Here is a 20,471-nt window from a genome sequence, read left to right on the forward strand (position 1 = left end):
ACAGCCAACTCTTCCTTCTCTCACAGTACACCCACTCTACTGTTCATTGCAGCTGTGCAAACTGAAACCACCATGCAGCTTACCGAACTGAAGAACTATGCAGAAACATATTTATTGGTTGCATGCTGTATTGAATATAGTTAGGGCTTCTGATTTTCGGTTTTAACTGATAAAACCCACTAAAACACCCCCGATACAAAAAAAATGAAATCGGTGGACAAATTGTGGAAATGGTTAATCAATTCACGGTGACTTTACCTTTTTCCCATTAAAAAATAAAACTTACTACAAAAATAACAATAAATACATTTCCCAGTGCTGCTCGGCAATGTCTCGCCTTCCTGACTTGCATCTATCATTGATTCATTCTGAATACTTTAAACCTGCCCCAACTACTGAGTGACAGCACATTCCTACATTTCTACTGGAGACTCCGCTTGCGAGAGCTAAATGTTCAGACCAGCACGGACATTTCTATACTCAAAACAATGGAGTTTCACCTTTGGAATCTACCATACAGGTAGTTACTATTAGATGATGCCAATTAGCCAACTTATGTCCCCCTATAAAAAGTAAATTGCTCACTTTTTATCATAAAGTTGGAGCCTAAATACTTCCTATCTTGTCCAGCTCCGCTTATTCTGGTTTAAAACTGTAGATTTGATTAAAAACACCCGGGCCTTCTGTGTTGCCAAAAAACTATAAGATTGCAGCCAAGATGTTGCGCATTGTAACCGAAGCGGTTCTTCACTCCTAATATTCAATCATGCAAATTGTTCTAAGAGCTGATTTCAGTTACAGACAACAGACTGAACAGAAGCAGAATTTAGCCTTTTAGCTCCACAACACGACCACACAGCAGCCCTGGACATGCAACTCGTCTCTCTCCATGAAACACTCCAAGACAAAGTTGTATTCCAAATTTACCAGTAAGTCAAAATATTGCAGTATTTATTATATATATATATATATATATATATATATATATATATATATATATATATATATATATATATATATATGTGTGTGTGTGTGTGTATATATATATACATGCATATAAATACACACACACATATATATATATATATATATATCCTGCTGTGCAAAAATTAGACATGTTGCATTTTTCTACTCTGATGCATTATGAGCATCAACAATTTACTCAAAGCCTCCACTAGTGTTTTCTACTATTATAACAACCTTGACTTGTATAAAGAAGGAAAAACATTGAGTGAAACAGCTTGCATCACTCGATTTTCAAGGTGTAGTATCCGAAGCATAATCATCAAGTACAGAGAAGCATCATCTGTAATTGACAAACCCAGGACTGGAAGACCCAAAAAGTTGTCTAACAAGGATGAGCAATACTTGAAGACAAGTGTTGAATTGACAACAGAACTGGTAGAAGGCAAAGGTGTAATTGTTCATCAGATCAACAGTACGGTCACTCTTAAAATCAGGACTTAAAGGATGTGTTGCAGTAATACCTCTGTTAAGAAAGGGGAACAAGACTAAAAGGCTATAACATCCACAAGAACACAGACATTGGACTATGGAACAATGGTCAAAGGTAATAAAACACAGACGTTTTTCGGAGTATAATAGTGTCTGGATATTCACTTTGTGTACCACACTACTCACACTTGTCACAGGCACAACATTTTTTGAACAAGTGGATATAAAGTATTTTACACTCTGTATACTGTATTTGACAACCCAAACCCATAAGACCTATACATTAAAAAAACAAGTCACTGATTTTCCATACAGTTGATACACCTAACTGCAGTAAATCTGCATTGTAATTTTGTAGTGTACTATGCTTAAACTGTGCATCTACCCAGCTTTAGCACAATTTCACTATTATTATAGTAATATAGTAATCTTGAAATGTATTTTTGTTTACGACTGTAAGTCGCCCTGGATAAGGGCGTCTGCTAAGAAATAAATAAATAAATAAATAAATTATATAGTTTGATCCATTCTCCTGTGTAAAACCCAGAGAGAGACAGAGAGAGAGAGAGAGAGAGAGAGAGAGAGAGAGAGAGAGAGAGAGAGAGAGAGAGAGAAACTCGTAATCTCAAATGGGCACACATGCTTTATCAGGGGGGGAGAAAAAAAAAAAAACAACAAAACAAAAATGGGAGAGAGTAAAGCCTGTTCCTCCCAAGAGCCACATTTTCAAACCCACTTTGGTCAAAAAGCTATCTGTCACATGACTCCACAACTTTAGAACACTCCACCACTTCATGTAGGTACGGTTGATGTCTACTCAATCTGTGATTTAAAGTAAAATATTTTTCTGCAAAGAATTTTATTTTGTTTAGGACACCACTGGAAATGACACCCTGGCCTCGATGGGCTTTATTACCTTCTAGAAATTCTAAAAGAAACATATACTAATATCACTGGGTGGCACGGACTCCACCCCAAGTGGTAAATGATCTCTTAATGGTCCCACTAGGAGGAAAGTGTGCAAGCTAATTTTGCACTTATTAGACATTAGCCTTCCAGAAGTGTGAATGGTGCTAGTTACAGCAGGTCTTATAGGTAAGAAAAAAGTCAAAAGTGGAAAATCTATATAAGAAAAATATTAAAAGAAATTGCAGAAGGATAGGAGAGAATACTGGTCACAAAATCACCTTGATTTTTTTATTTTTTATAATAATAATAAAAGCCATCAATGCACATACATGTTATCTTGAGTAATCCAGCTTGTAAGTAAGTGGCATTAATGGCAGGCACAATGATGAGCTGCAGTTTTCTGCACCAACGTATCAAACATGCTTGACCAGTATATATAGTACTTAGTCAGAGCAAGAGCAAGTTTGTTCATATTTAAGATTATCTAGAACTTCAACATCAAGTACTTGCTCTGCTGGGGTTTGTAAGGGTACAGTTGTGTGTATTAAAGCTTTTCATCTCTGTCCTACAGAGGTTCTAAATAGTGGGGCTATAGCAGGGAAATGCTGTTGGGAGTTTTAAACTGACGACTGTTTCTCAACACTCTTCTACTGGTATGATAAACATTCACAGGTCTTTGCAGTCTCCTTCAAGATGGTGAGTCAGATGCAGTGTGGTCCTTGTACCTGACTACCACCATTAACCTTCAGCCTTTCGAAAATCTGTTCAATGTGACTGAGCTTTCTATCTTGAAAAGACAAACAAAACAATTGCTCCTACATGTACTGTATTACGAAAAAAGAAACACATTCAAAATAATTTACTGATGACACCACACAGAGAAAAAAATAACAAATCAATGTGTGTAAGGGTAATCCCAAGTCTAGTGCCAAAAGTCCAAATGATTAATATGGGGTACAAGTGGACAGGTCAGACAACTCACTTATTGTTACCGACAGGCCTTTCCTTTCTGAACAAAACAGAAAGTAGAGCAAGCCAAAGGTTGTTATGTGCTTCTAATATTTGTACAGGATACAGTGGAGACATCGCAAAATAAATTCTGCTGTAGGAGGTAAATATACTTGGGAATATTGTTGCAAAAATTACAAATCCTAAATCGGTTTCTATGCTAATGTTATGACATGTACACATACCATAAATTAGCACATGAATTGAAACACATAAAGTAACATTTTACAAAATGTAAGCGCTTAATATAACTTCTGTAACCAAATCTTGAACAGACAATCTCAGAACTTCTTACACAGTGCCAAGACCCAAAATGTAATAAAAGGAATCTTCACTAATGCTTCAGTTTTTATCTTTAAATATCAATAACAGCTCTGCTAACTCAATATCCGTGTATTTAAATTAGGATTCAAACAAACAAACAACAACAACAACAACACTTTCTGAGCCATATCAGTAGTTTGGAGCTGAATTGTATTTCCAGGCCACAAAAGCAGCCTGACAACATAAGAACCATTTACTAAACTATCACATTTTAATGTATGTAATACACACAAAACTAACATGTAAATATCACACAACAATACTGTAGAAAAGCACTAAAGAAAGGAAGAGACTAGAAAGACGTAGTCAGACAGGGATGTCATTGCTATTCAGGCTACCACAAACTGTATGACTTACTGTCAAGTTGAAACAGGAAGTTGTTGAAATGGAGATAAAGTAATGTTGTTTGGCTGTTGTATGTTTAAGTGATTGTAGCTAACAAAATAATTCAATACATGTTCCCTGCGATACAAATCTGTTCATTATATACTGTAGATCTCAAATAGGCAGTTTTGACAGAAACACATGTTTTTAGCAAAATGCATTTTCATCTTAAATACATGGTTTCATCTTAAATACTAGGTTAAAGAGATCACTGTTTGCTTTCAGATGGTCTTGCACTTCCTTTCAGATGGTCTTGCACTTCCTTTCAGATGGTCTTGCACTTCCTTGGTAATTTGACCTTTTTTATGAATAAAATAGTTAGATTGTCATCATATTGTTGGAATCGGTTATTGTATGCCAAACTGTATTTCATTTGTCAAAACAGCCTTTAAAACACAATATTTATTTAAGTCCCAAGTTAAACCTTTGTGAATAGGACCAGTAATTCATCATATTCTTTCCTATCCCCAAAAATATTTCAAGAAATCCTCTTTTTACTGCTTGTCTTCTTACATACAGTAGATCATTGAGTTGTGTTTCACTGTTTCATTTTTTTGCAGTTCCATATAGCACATCTTATTTGCCACTTAGATGGATCAGTGATCAACTATCTTCATGTACAATGCTCTCTTGTTTTACTGTTTGTTTAAATCTGTCTTCTTTTTGCAGTACCTTGACTCAACTACAGGCAACTACAGATGCAGATGGACACATGTCTTTGTTCCTTTATTCCCTATAAGTATTTTTTTTTTAAATCTGCAAAGGGCAAGACATGCAATTTGGAAATCATGACGACAACTTTCGATGGCTGTTTCCCATAGATTATTCTTAGTAAAATCCACAGGGATGATTCTTCTCCATACCATAAAAATAGTGTCACTACTGAATTTGCAACGAAATGACTATTTTTAGAATTATTTCAAGAAAAGTCAGTCCAGTAAGTCTAATTAAGAATAGAACCATGCAACATTAACTAAACCCATGCAATAACATGATTTAATAAATATATCAAATGTTTAGCAACTTAGAACGATTGGTTAACACTGTAAATGTACAGTAGGACATTGTTTTTAAAGGAAACACAAATTCTGCAAGCCAAAGGCAATTTGTTATACTTATTCAGGTTCTAATGAGCGTATTAAAAATGTTTATCAATGAAAGGCTTTCAGGCTTTACAAAATAATTAGTTTATTTAAAAAACCATAGAACGTCTAAAAGATCCATATCAATGTGTGTGTTTTAGGTTTGTGGTACTCATCTCAGCTAAATAACTTGGTATTGTTGTTGTTGCCATGTGTCTGTGAGATTCTGATATAAACACACCCATCTGGCAAAACCATTTATTCTGGGTGTTTGGCATTCTGCATTGTCCCAGTGTTTGACACTGAGTACGCTGGCACCTAACCTTTCAACACAAAGTAGTGCTGACTCCCCTTTCTGTGCTGCACTGTAGTGATTCAAGACAGCTTGCTATTAAAATGTATTGTTTTGATAAAACCTTTATTTGCTTGTAATCTTGCTGAATGGAAGCCCTCGTTTCCCAGCCTCTGTGCACACTGCCAGTGCGCAGCTGGGTGATCGGTAGATCTACAGGATGAAAAGCAACATATTCCAATGGGCTCAATTCTCAAAGCTATTTACTACAGTTCATTATTAGCACAATTCTTTTCAGAAAGGAGAAACACACCCAATGGAGTTACGAAACCACAAATAAACAACCATGACTTTTAATTCAAGTTACGTAACCACAAATAAACAACCATGACTTTTAATTCAGAGGCTCGAATGAAGTAAAAAATCAATTGATCAATTGATAACCCTAAATGTCTGTCTACAAATATCTGGTCTCCTCCTTGGTATATAAGTAAGCAATCGTCCACAGAGTCACAGATTACCATGTGTGGGAGGCAGCAATACTAATCAAGCAGTAATAAAACGTGATTGATTTTTATTTCTTGTTTGTTTTTGTGATATTAGTAGTGCTTTTTAGGTAATATGTAAAGAATATATCTGGCTGCAAAAAAACCCCAAAAACCTGCACCTGTCTTTATAATGAGAAAGTCCTTACATTAAACATAACGATATTGCAATATTATGTTTTAACAAATTATGTATTTTGAAATGAATTATACATGTTGTGAACAAATACTGTAATTACACTCCATGGTTCAGTGTAATTACATAGCATTTATTAAGTCTGACCAATGTTTCACTTGCTATATAAACCTAAAGATAGCAGTTTGCTTTAAACATGTACAATAATTTGCAGCTTTGTTGTCAGTGAAGGAGCTGGTTTCAACTATGTAACCAGATGCTGCAGTTTCTAGTCACTAAACCCCAGCTTGGTTTTAAACAGTGAAGAGTCATTTGTTTTCATTAGTGCTGTGTTTTGCTTTACCCATCATTTGTCCTGATGGCTTTTCTGAATGTAATAGCTGCTCTTTTAAGTGTGGTTGCAGGGTCATTGGCTCGCACATTTTGTCATGGTATGTGCCAGCTGGTCGCTGTCAAATAGCTTGGTGATGTGATTAGTAACCTCTTTGATTGTTGTTTCCAGCTCTTCAACACCACATTTCAGTGTTTTAAAAAAAAAAAAAAGCAAAAAAAAACAACTGCATGAATATATTTGTAATTGTAGAATATGATTAGACATGCAGGCTAATTAGCAATATATTTTTAAAAAATCCATTGGCTGAGAAAAAAGTTACAATTTTCTTAGATAATGAACAACTTGACACGATTGAAGTTTGATCCTTCTATACAAGGAAGAAAAAAGAGAGGTTACTGACTAGAAGGATCAAAACGCATCTCATTTCCTGTGTGACCCACAAAGGCCACTCGCTTAACTGACTGTGTCCCATAAAGATGTCACAGAGTGATCTTTTATTCTTTTTTCTTTTTTTATTTTCTGTTGCGATGGATTGGAAAACCTTTCTGCACTTGGTGAAATGAAAAGAAAAAGGAAATGACTATCATGGAGTGGTACAATACTCATGACATTTGAACAGATATGCTCGTGACAAACCCGCCAATCTTGAAACAGACCATTTTGACCCAAAGTCAACTGAGATATTTGTTTCCTTTTAAACAACCATAGTAAAGTTACCTGAACCATTTTACCAGGTTTACTATGTTTTAATATACTTGATTTACAAAGGATCAATTAAAACTGAACTGGAGCAACAGCTGCTGACTAGGAAAAAAAAAAAAAAAAAAAAAAAAAAAAAACTAACCAAAAACATAGTAACTAAAAAGCTTGCAAAGCCACAGGCCTATTTGATATGCAAACAATAAAAATAAAATGTAATAAACATGGATAAAACGTGCTTGTCTTGTTTGCAATTTAGGTAGCACGTATTGTCTTGTTGTTTAAACATGTTACATAAAATGTATATTTTTTATACTTGTGTTATCTGTTTTCTTTCACAACAGCTGTCCTGGTGTCTCCTTAACGGAGTAAAACTACTTTGGTCAGTTGTTGATGCTGAAATGCACTAGAACACACCGTTTTGTATCTATGAAAACAAAAAATCTCCCCCAAGTTTGTTCCCATCTCACTGGTATACACTGGAATTCACCCTAATTCATTCTTAGTCCACTGGTATTTACCGTCATTTATTATTTTTCCCCTTCCCTTGAACAAAATACAAATCATGTCCCTCTGGGCATTGACAAGAGCAGGATATGGTGCACATACTAACCCAATAATGCCAAATGATTTCCTGTTTTTTTTTTTTTTTTTTTTTTTTTTTATAAAATAGGGAACTCAATAGGGACAATTGTTTAATTGAATTCTAAATTCACGCGATCGTTATCACATACTGTATAGAAATGTGTGTGTGCGTTTGAAAGGAGTCGATAACATTCCTTTTCACATCCTAAGAGTTCTTCAAACCACCCTACAGGTACATGGCATTCTATTACATTGAGACCTGGACTTTTAGATCCCTGACAGACAGTGTTGTGTTAGGGTTGGGTCTGAAATGATGAGGAGCACAGCCTTACTAAACATATATATTCTAAAAGCCACACAGAGTTTCTGAACCTGCTACTTCACAATGACTCTTGGTAAATTGTCCATGAACCCTTTTTGATTGATTTTGCTGCCACATTCCACACTGCATAACACACAGCAGCCCTCACCATTACCACCTTCTGCAAATTCAGTGGGAGGACAGAGTGTCCGCATGAAGGTCTGAAAAAGCAGTAGACTATAAATGGCAGTAACCAATGATGTGGGACATTCATTTTAATTGAAGACAGCTGTATAAACTATATAACAATTCTTGTGATCTTTTTTCTCTTTTAGAGTAGTAGCTTATCTTTTAGAGTGAAAGGCCAACAGTTAAATTTAATGTCATATCTTTCCAATTCTCAACACTATATTGAGAAAACTATTGCAATATAATTCTTTAAAAAAAACAAAAAAAAAATGTGTTGCCAGGACTCAATACAGTCATGAATGCCAATTTGATATCTTATTCAGGACTAAAAGTAAAGCTATAAATGTATTTCCTGCCGTTGGACGTTGTTTCAAGCTGTTATCGAGGCAATGTCACTGTGCACAAAACAGGGAAATGGTAGGGTGGTGGGGCAGGACCTTCCTGAACTCTGAGGTAACTACTGTCATTCAAACTCACATTTAGTTATTCCTTGTGTCACTCTCAAAAATAAAATCCTAGAGCTTCGATAAACTTTATATGTGTCCAGTAGGAGCAAGGGTTTCCTTCCTACTGAGAATGTTAAACTCTGTTGCTGCACTAATAACTTGTGGGCTTCACTAACACTGCACTGATTGCTTTGTGACTAAAGCCCAGACTATCTTGAGAAACTAAATAGGATGTGAGTAAGATTATATTTTGCATTTCTTGTTTAGTTGTTGTTTTGTTCATACAGTATATTCTATTATTTAAAAAATGAATCACACAAAACAAAAACATATAGTAATAATAAAAAAGGCCAAAAGTGTTATTTAAAGCAAGCTGCAGAAAAAAAAATACACAATGTCTGGATGTTCCCTTTTACATGCTCTATCACGCCTGCAGCTTGTGCAAAATACAGCTGCTAGAATGCTAACGAGAACAAAAAAAAAGGCTCACATTACTCCTGTGTTGGCATCTGCTGATGCTGGCCTCCTGTGTATTCCGAGGGTGAATCGTAAAAGGATGGGCGAGGCCGCTTTCTGTTTTAATGCTCCCACACTCTGGAACTCTATACTGTCTTTTATTAGAGATTCACCCTCGATTAAATCTCAATTAAAAACATATTTTTATAATATTGCTTTTTCTTAATATTAATATGTTTTAGTTTGAGTTTTGTTGTTACTTCTGCTTTTAATAATTGTACTTTTTTTGTTTCTGTGTTTTATTCTGCTTGTACAGCGCTTTGAGCTGTATTGCACATGAATTGCACTATATACAGTGCCTTGCGAAAGTATTCGGCCCCCTTGAACTTTGCGACCTTTTGCCACATTTCAGGCTTCAAACATAAAGATATGAAACTGTAATTTTTTGTGAAGAATCAACAACAAGTGGGACACAATCATGAAGTGGAACGAAATTTATTGGATATTTCAAACTTTTTTAACAAATAAAAAACTAAAAAATTGGGCGTGCAAAATTATTCTGCCCCCTTAAGTTAATACTTTGTAGCACCACCTTTTGCTGCGATTACAGCTGTAAGTCGCTTGGGGTATGTCTCTATCAGTTTTGCACATCGAGAGACTGAAATTTTTTCCCATTCCTCCTTGCAAAACAGCTCGAGCTCAGTGAGGTTGGATGGAGAGCATTTGTGAACAGCAGTTTTCAGTTCTTTCCACAGATTCTCGATTGGATTCAGGTCTGGACTTTGACTTGGCCATTCTAACACCTGGATATGTTTATTTGTGAACCATTCCATTGTAGATTTTGCTTTATGTTTTGGATCATTGTCTTGTTGGAAGACAAATCTCCGTCCCAGTCTCAGGTCTTTTGCAGACTCCATCAGGTTTTCTTCCAGAATGGTCCTGTATTTGGCTCCATCCATCTTCCCATCAATTTTAACCATCTTCCCTGTCCCCGCTGAAGAAAAGCAGGCCCAAACCATGATGCTGCCACCACCATGTTTGACAGTGGGGATGGTGTGTTCAGGGTGGTGAGCTGTGTTGCTTTTACGCCAAACATAACGTTTTGCATTGTTGCCAAAAAGTTCGATTTTGGTTTCATCTGACCAGAGCACCTTCTTCCACATGTTTGGTGTGTCTCCCAGGTGGCTTGTGGCAAACTGTAAACGACACTTTTTATGGATATCTTTAAGAAATGGCTTTCTTCTTGCCACTCTTCCATAAAGGCCAGATTTGTCCAGTATACGACTGATTGTTGTCCTATGGACAGAGTCTCCCACCTCAGCTGTAGATCTCTGCAGTTCATCCAGAGTGATCATGGGCCTCTTGGCTGCATCTCTGATCAGTCTTCTCCTTGTATGAGCTGAAAGTTTAGAGGGACGGCCAGGTCTTGGTAGATTTGCAGTGGTCTGATACTCCTTCCATTTCAATATTATCGCTTGCACAGTGCTCCTTGGGATGTTTAAAGCTTGGGAAATCTTTTTGTATCCAAATCCGGCTTTAAACTTCTCCACAACAGTATCTCGGACCTGCCTGGTGTGTTCCTTGTTCTTCATGATGCTCTCTGCGCTTTAAACGGACCTCTGAGACTATCACAGTGCAGGTGCATTTATACGGAGACTTGATTACACACAGGTGGATTCTATTTATCATCATTAGTCATTTAGGTCAACATTGGATCATTCAGAGATCCTCACTGAACTTCTGGAGAGAGTTTGCTGCACTGAAAGTAAAGGGGCTGAATAATTTTGCACGCCCAATTTTTCAGTTTTTTATTTGTTAAAAAAGTTTGAAATATCCAATAAATTTTGTTCCACTTCATGATTGTGTCCCACTTGTTGTTGATTCTTCACAAAAAATTACAGTTTCATATCTTTATGTTTGAAGCCTGAAATGTGGCAAAAGGTCGCAAAGTTCAAGGGGGCCGAATACTTTCGCAAGGCACTGTAAATAAAGATATTATTATTATTATTATTATTATTATTATTATTATTATTATTATTATTATTATTATTATTATTATATAAATCCTTTGGCCTGTAACCAATGTCTTTACCTGTAGTAATTGACTTTGCTTTAGTATTCCTATACAAAAGAAAAACCTGCACAATCAACTCTTTTCTTAACAGAAAGATTATATCTTATCTTAATAGATCCTTTACGAGTTTCTACAGAATATATTTGTTTTACTAGAATTCCTAATTCAGTATAACAAGAGGAAACCCATGTAGTCCTGAAGGTGCATCAGATCTATAAATAACTGAATTCATTAACAATACAGCGGAAAGATTTATACGAGCTTAAGGAATCAGCCTGTTTATATACTCAATACTTTGAACGTAAGCACTGTAGAAACCATTACTAAATATATTGTATTTCAAATATTCTTGTTTACAAAAATCATAAACATTACACACATGCATAGCTTTTTATCTTCAAGCAAATGTAATCCAGATATTCCGACATCACAGAGATGCTTCAAATCAGGGAATACAAACTAGAAACAGTCATCTGTTAAAGATTTTTTTCTTCTTGAGTCATTTACAGATCCTTTAAACAGGAGATATAGGAAGGATGTGGTGTTGGATTCCGTACAAAAAACACGTGATTTACGATGTGTATCTGTCACAAAGACGGCCGGAGTGGGTGGCGTCAGACCAGAAGCAGGGAGTAAACAGACAGAGACTTGGGGTTTTGGTGGAGCTGAGCGAATGGTTTCGCTCAGCATTTAATAAAACAGCACAGAAAATAAAAGGTTTGAACAATGGAATACAAAACAGGACACGGCACTTGCGCCAAAATAAACAGACATACAAAACTACTAAACACTAAACAGACGGTGCAGGACAGACAGACGAACAAACACGGTGAGTGAAAACACGTTAACTCTTCTTATTATTCTTTTTCCTAACATTTACCTCCGTCTCCAATCCCGTTCTCCACTCACCGAACACCTAACCCTGAGTGCAAGAAATGTGCGTCTATATATACTATTGTGCTGGGATTCAATTACTAATTAATTATTCACTTGAATCCCAGCACGTGAATTAATTCTGTGCAACCCCGTGCTCACATATTACATTTAACCAGCACGTGAAGTGATTTGTGCTCTCCTCGTGCCTAAATACAAATCTACACTTTTTAAATACACGTGAAACACAGACCCGTTTATATCCCGTGTACCAATGACTATACACCAACATTAACACACGCACGCATACATACATACACAGAACACACAAATGCACACAGGGGCGGGGCACTTTGCCACATATACCCCCCCTTGTGCGCAGCACACATGGCCTCAACGGCCACCTCCCCCCTTAAAAATCCAGCAGTCCAGGACAAAGTCTCGGGCTGGGAAGGGAGGCTTCAGTGGGCCCATGGCTGGCCATGCTGTCAGCACCCCTGCCGGTAGTGGCACGGCTGACAGCCTGTTGGTCCCGTCCTGCAGCGAAAAAGCTGCGGGGGCAGGTGGTCCCCCGACCTCCCCCTTCTTCGTAGCCGGCAGCTCCCTCCTGTGGGGCTCCGGCCACAAGAACTCCTGCAGCGAAACTGCTGCTGGGGAAAGTGGTCTCCAGACCTCGTCCCCCTTCTTTGTAGCCGGTAGCTCCCTTTGGTGGGGCTCCGACCACAGTACTGCCGGCAGCGAAGAAGCTGCAGTGGGAGCAGGTCTCCGGACCTCCCCCACGATCTCCGGCAGCGAAACTGCTGCAGTGGGAGCAGGTCTCCGGACCTCCCCCACGATCTCCGGCAGCGAAACTGCTGCAGTGGGAGCAGGTCTCCGGACCTCCCCCACGATCTCCGGCAGCGAAACTGCTGCAGTGGGAGCAGGTCTCCAGACCTCCTCCCCCTTCTTCGTGGCCGACAGCTCCCCTTTCTGGGGCTCCGGCCACCGTACTCCCCGTGGTGGAGGTATGGGAAGCAGAGACAGCTCCTGCTGTTCTGCTTCTGGCAGTGGCAGAGGCAGAGGCAGCTCCTCTGCTCCTGGAAGTGGCAGAGGCAGCTCCTGCTCCTCTGCTCCTGGAAGTGGCAGAGGCAGCTCCTGCTCCTTTGCTCCTGCCGGTGTAGGTGGCGGAGGCAGAGGCAGCTCCGGCTGCTCTGCTCCTGCCGATGTAGGTGGCGGAGGCAGAGGCAGCTCCAGCTCCTCTGCTCCTGGTGGTGGTGGAGGAAGAGGCAGCTCCAGCTCCTCTGCTCCTGGCAGTGGTGGAGGCAGAGGCAGCTCCAGCTCCTCTGCTCCTGGCGGTGGTGGAACCAGCAGGTATTCACCCTCTGCTGGTGGAGGTGGGAGGGGCCAGCAGTCCTCCCACTGCGGTGAAGGTGGAACCAGCAGGTATTCACCCTCTGCTGGTGGAGGTGGGAGGGGCAAGCAGTCCTCCCACTGCGGTGGAGGTGGAACCAGCAGGCATTCACCCTCTGCTGGCAGCTTGGGTCCTAGGGCTGTGGAAGCCCCGACTTCCCTCTCTTCGGGCTGTGGACGCACCGACTCCTCCCTTTTGGGCTGTGGACGCCCCGACTCCTCCCTGTTGGGCTGTGGACGCACCGACTCCTCCCTGTTGGGCTGTGGACGCACCGACTCCTCCCTGTTGGGCTGTGGACGCACCGACTCCTCCCTTTTGGGCTGTGGACGTTCGGGCTCCCCCCACTCAGGCGTAGGACGTTCGGGCTCCTCCCACTCAGGCGTAGGACGTTCGGGCTCCTCCCACTCAGGCGTAGGACGTTCGGGCTCCTCCCACTTAGGCGTAGGACGTTCGGGCTCCTCCCGCTTGGGCTGTGGACGCTCAGGCTCCTCCCGCTTGGGCTGTGGAGGCAAAACCAGCAGGCATTCTTCCTCTGCTGGTGGAGACGGGGACAGCAGACATTCTTCCTCTGCTGGTGGAGACGGGGACAGCAGGCATTCTTCCTCTGCTGGTGGACCTGCTACCTGGGCTGCTGTTCCACTTATAACTGCCTCCAGGTAGCTGAGGACCAACCCCACACCTTCCTCCCAGGTGCTTACGGTCTGCTCCCTCGCATATGCCTCCCATCGCTCTCTGTCCATAAACTCCAGGAACTGGACGACTACTGGGATAGACTGGGCCTCCAGCCCAGCATTTTCCAGCATCCAGTCCCGCATTTTGATGGCGTCTTCTGCCATTTTTTTTTTTTTTAAATCCAAACTGCGGTTCCTGCTCTGGCCTGAGTCCTGGAGGCGCTGTCGATCCCACGCAGGACACCACGTGTCACAAAGACGGCCGGAGTGGGTGGCGTCAGACCAGAAGCAGGGAGTAAACAGACAGAGACTTGGGGTTTTGGTGGAGCTGAGCGAATGGTTTCGCTCAGCATTTAATAAAACAGCACAGAAAATAAAAGGTTTGAACAATGGAATACAAAACAGGACACGGCACTTGCGCCAAAATAAACAGACATACAAAACTACTAAACACTAAACAGACGGTGCAGGACAGACAGACGAACAAACACGGTGAGTGAAAACACGTTAACTCTTCTTATTATTCTTTTTCCTAACATTTACCTCCGTCTCCAATCCCGTTCTCCACTCACCGAACACCTAACCCTGAGTACAAGAAATGTGCGTCTATATATACTATTGTGCTGGGATTCAATTACTAATTAATTATTCACTTGAATCCCAGCACGTGAATTAATTCTGTGCAACCCCGTGCTCACATATTACATTTAACCAGCACGTGAAGTGATTTGTGCTCTCCTCGTGCCTAAATACAAATCTACACTTTTTAAATACACGTGAAACACAGACCCGTTTATATCCCGTGTACCAATGACTATACACCAACATTAACACACGCACGCATACATACATACACAGAACACACAAATGCACACAGGGGCGGGGCACTTTGCCACAGTATCTGAAACATAAGCTAGAAATATTAAAAATAAAACCAATACATACATAAGTATAACATGATTTCAAGTCATGCCAAACAAATGTATATTGTAATATAGTAGTAATAGTAATATGCTTCAGGCAGAGCAAGTTTTTGTTTCTATATGTAAGTAATCATACTTTTACATGCAGGCCGACACCAATAGTAATTCCAAAATTGTCAGTTCCAGGCATGTCAATCAAGTATTCAGAATCCATAAGTTCAATTCTGAATCTGTGTTCTGGGAATCTATTCAATTTGAAAGGGAACACATGTAAAAGTGTCTGTTGGACATCAAGCTTGACTGGAAAACTCAAATGCTACAACATTGACCACAACTGGGTGATAACAAGCTAGACCTATTTGCCAGGTTTTACACCCCCACTATACACAGTATATTGTATATGAAAACAAACATCATTTCAGATTGTGAAGTGCATTTGCCCTATAACTTTTTTGCTTGATAATTTTCAAAAGAGGTGTTATTGGCACTACCCATCAACACTGATGTATTTTGACAGTGGTTGTACTGCTGAGTGGTGTCTTATAAAGCACCAATGTCATAACTCACCTATGACACAGTAGAGTCATACCAAGGCCAGTTTCCCATGCACTTCTGGGACTGATGCAATTAACAATCCACCAGAAAAGAACACCACATCCTCCTGTTTCATCCAGAAAAAAACACCACATCCTTTTGTTTCATCCAGAATGCCAAGTGGAGGTAATGGGTGAACCAGATTCCCCAACAGTTTATTGTGCCTCTTGAGAAAAAATCTGCTATTGTAGGTACAATTATTTACCGGAACCTGGTCAAGGAGGACACCACCCTTTAATTTCCTGGTTTCACCGGTGGCTGGAGGAAACCTTTGATGCAACAATTAGGCATTTCCGTCAGAGTCAATGAAAAATTGGCAAGGTTCCAGCATGAACTGCTTAATGTTCGGCCTTATAGTTCAGTATATGGATAAAATTATGGACTGAGTTCATGAAGAATTTGCACATAGACAAATACTAAGCACTACAATACACTTATCGGCATGCTGATATGATTCAACACATCATATGATGGAATTTATTAATAAAAAACAGGATCCTTAAGAGCCTTCACTAATACTCTTCTACTGAACAATGCCTGTCCTGTAAACTAGTTGCATTCAAGGTCAGACAAAAGACCAGCCCTCTTACAGCACCTATCAGTGCACAAAGTGCATGTGCATGATGAGTGCATGACCAGCACTGTATTTAAAGTGCATGTGCATGACCAGCACATGTCCTATACTGCAGTTAAAGTGCATGTGGGGCTTTGACCTACTCTACCCCTTGAACTTGAGTTCTACGCACATTATCATATTATTACATCTGTATAAACATGTGACCCCATGTAAAATAGAAAGTCGGTGCATGACACCTGTAGGCTGTGGATAATACACACACACACGTCAGCACAACAGCTGTATAAACCAAAAGGAATCAGCAGATCAAAATGATGTCCAGATGTCAAATCAATGTTGATTCATGAGGAGAAAGAACAAATGTATTCAGGAATTACAGCCTCATTGTGTAATGTTGAGTAGTAAGAGTAGAAGTATCAGTCGTAGTGGTTGTAGTGGTAATAGTATTGCTCTAGTCGTAGTAGTAGTATCATGCAATCCGTACTTGGGCAGCTTTTGCATGTTCTGCCTGATAACTCTTGAACACTGAATAAGAGGACTTACCCGAGCACCCTTTTCTGGAAAACATTTACATCCGCTGCTACAGTCTCTGCCTCCACATGGCCCCGTGTAGGACTTCCCACCCTGCGAAATGACAGCAGGAAAGAGAAAACTTCAACATCACGCTGAACATGGAATACCTGCATCACAATATTGTGGTAGTTTATTTGTACCTTCCAAAAATTTCCTAAATCAAATTTTAGTTTGAAAACAAATGAATCACACAGCACAGATAACAATTACATTATAAGAAAGCAAACAAACTTCTATGTATCTTGAAAGTTAGGCATATTTTAATGGTCTTAAACTAAAAATATAACCCCCAGAAAATAATACCTAATCCTGATGACTTCCTAGGCCATTGTAGTCTGTCCTCCTTTATGTCACACTCTCTTAAGTTTATTAACTATATTAACCATTTAAATTAAGTCCATACACACAGCAAGTACAAGTTGTTGCGAATTTAAGATGTGCCCAATCGCCCCCCACTGAAGTAGCAAGTTGATGATTAACTACAGTTGCAATGTTTTTCCACTTTTGCTAACATAAAGAAACAGTTAAGAAACCAATGAGGCTACACTGGGCCAGATTCACAGAGCTGGGTGTCTTATTTTCTGACAGTCACTTCTTCCAATTTAAATAGCTGGTACCACCAATTTAAAGATGGCATTAAAATCTTCCTAGAGAATATTGAATTAGTCTCAATATAATGAGATTTAACTCTGTAGTGTTAGTTGCCGCATGTCTGAATGTGGATTTGCTTGTATTGCACCTTTAATGCAAAAATACTATGCAAAGTCCTAAGAAAAATGGATGGGTTCATCATCTTCTTGTGTTCGTGTGTAGTTAAATGCTAGTGTGAACATTTATTTATGTCTTTATTTCAAATGTTTTACAAGCATAACCTCATTGAGATGACACCTTTCATTCTCAGAATTACCCCTATGACAAGACTAGAAAGGAAATAGGTATTTCAAACTCATACACGAATTGTACACAAGACACCTGCTAATATTGCTGTTTCAAAAAAGTACTGTAGTGTTTTCAACATAGATAGGCCTTCAATTTGTCTCAATAAGGTGTCATTAATAATTGCAATAAGGTTTTGTGAGTAGCATGTGAACAGGAAATTAATGAGGTAAGAAACATTACTAGCACTTAAAACAAAAAACAAAAAGACAAAATTAACTCTCTGTGAATGAATGGGATTGAAGTACATGAAAAAAAAGTCCTTTAGTACAGGGAAACAAAAAAGTATCATGGTGTTTCTGTTGTAATGTCAAAGTTGTAGTGAATACAGACAAATCAGCCTTTTTTTCTCTTTGGAAGGCTCTACTGTACATTCTGTAAACTAGTATGGAGACTGCATCTTTAAAATAGCAGATTTCTCTATAGTAATGAACCATGCTATCTGTATACCCTGTGTTATGTAATGTACGCTGTATATGCTGTTCAGCATCATGTCACCACAATAGAATTAATTCTACAGCTATGGCCAAAAGTTTTGCATCACCTAGAATTTTAGGATTGAAACTTTTTTTTTTTTTTTTTTTTTTTTAACATCACGTAATCAAAGAAACTACAAAATGATGTTGCAAAAGTCTACCGGAATTATTTCATGTTCGATTTCGAAATGTCACATGTTTAAATTTACGTAAATGGAAAACTACAAAGAGGTATGTAATTCAATATGCTAACGTAACATTATTCAGAAGGTTTCATTCGACTTTATGAAGCAAATTGTGTTAATTCTATATAGAGGGTGATGCAAAACTTTTGTCCATAGCTGTACACTGTATGTTATGTATGCTGCACACATATTTACATGCTGTTCAGCATAATGCCACCACAACAGAATCCATTCCACTGTGTTTCACAGTAAGACAGTATTTCATTTTACAATTTGCCTATGATATAAACAATGTTATATTTTATATTCAGAATTAGTTAATTTAAAGTGGCAGACAAAGAATCAGAGGAATTTATATGATTGCTTAGTCACAATATAGGCTTCTTAAAAACACAAAGACCACATTGATTTCCTTCCTCTTTACTCAAAAGACCCTTTTGTCTTGTGATGGGTTCATTTCATTCTTCTACACCTCCATCCGACAAAAGCCAATTCTCTAGAAAGAATGTATGTTTTTTTTCTCTTTTAACTACTGTCTGAAACTATAGTATAGCCACAGGACAGTTGTCAAACTAAAAAGCTGTGAATTCTGAATACGTTTCTTCATAACGCAACATAATGAATGTATTGGAAAGTATCACATATAATAAGCAAATTGAACCAATGCACTGTTTTTTTTAAGTATAATGAAACAACGGCATGTTTTCTGTGATATAGTAAGATTAAAGTAACTAAAGGAGAAGGACATAATCTCAGTGGTGAGTTTATTCGCGATTTAGAACACGTCTGAGCGGCATACATTTCTCACACTGGTTGCGGTTTGTATAGACACCACAATGCAAAAGTAATCATGTAAAAAGTCACTACTCTAAATCTACTCTAAATGCCATTCTTTTGTAAACATTATTCATACGCTATACAGAGTGTTTGAATTGAAAACTTTTAACAAAGGGAATGATAGGTTACAGATGTAACCCCGGTCCCCTGAAAGAGAAGATGACCGCCAAATTGAATACTTTTGGGTTATGCCTGCTTGTCAGGTATTCGCTGAACATTTTATAACAAAGCTGCTGATAGGCCCCTCCGCGGAGTGACGTCCTCAGTCCCGCCTCACCAAGGTAATAAATAGTCACTGAGCAGTAAATCTGTAAAACATATGTAACCTATCGTTCCCTTTCAATTCGAAGATGACCGCCAAATTGAATACTTTTGGGAAAGTATACCAGAGGTGTCGTGAAGGAGAATGAGCTGACAGCATCTGAGGGACATCTGTCTACCGCCATCTAGTGTTGGTGGTGTGAGCGTGCAACCTCAAGGACCCTAGTGCCTATTAAAGTCATAGAGGGATCTATGACATTAAGTCGGAAGAATCTGGTAAACGTATGCAGGTTAGTCCAGCTAGCCGCAGTATATATATCGGTCAACGAGGCACCTCTGAAGAGGGCCCATGACGTAGCCACACCTCTGGTTGAGTGCGTGGCCACCCTCCCAGGTGGGGGTAGGCAGACATTAGTATACGCAGTCGAAACCGTGTCCACAATCCAATGGGACAGTTGCTGCTTAGAGAGAGCTTGACCTCGGGTCCGTTCACCATGACAAACGAAGAGCTGGTCAGACTGACGTAGTGCTCTCGTTCTATTCACATACATCTCAATGCTCAAACTGGGCAAAGGGAATCTCCTATCCGACTCCTCGGGCCATGCACCAGTTTTTTAAATATTTCCACTTATAGGCGTACAACACTCTTGTGGAAGAAGCCCTCACGTTCTGCAGTGTACTCACTCACTCTGAGAGCCCTAGGGCGGACAGATGGTCCCGTTCAGGGGCCAGACACACAGCTGGAGTTTGCCCGGTTCTGGGTGCCAGAGTATGCCTTTCGTCTGACTGAGGAGATCCAATGCGCAGCGGGATCTCCCAGGGCTGGCCTTGCAGCAGCTGGCAGAGGTTCGAAAACCAGGTTCTCCTGGGCCTTTTGGGAGCCACCAGGAGGACGGTCGCTCTCTCTCCCGCGGTATAGGCGGGAAAACGTATAAAGGCACATCGTGCCCAGGGCA

At 39.6% G+C, this 20,471-nt stretch overlaps 1 protein-coding gene across 3 annotated transcripts in view; it reads right to left on the reverse strand.

The window, feature by feature from the left end:
- LOC117405640 (collagen alpha-2(IV) chain-like) overlaps positions 1 to 20,471 on the reverse strand; it is a 101,136-nt gene that overhangs the window by 57,204 nt on the left and 23,461 nt on the right. For all 3 annotated transcript variants that reach the window (XM_034008842.3, XM_034008841.3, XM_059029919.1), the window contains exon 4: positions 16,791 to 16,871. In XM_034008842.3, the coding sequence (XP_033864733.3) occupies positions 16,791 to 16,871 (81 nt within the window). The remainder of the gene's footprint in view (positions 1 to 16,790; positions 16,872 to 20,471) is intronic.

Source organism: Acipenser ruthenus, chromosome 9, assembly GCF_902713425.1.
Source record: "Acipenser ruthenus chromosome 9, fAciRut3.2 maternal haplotype, whole genome shotgun sequence".
Lineage (NCBI taxonomy): Eukaryota > Metazoa > Chordata > Actinopteri > Acipenseriformes > Acipenseridae > Acipenser > Acipenser ruthenus.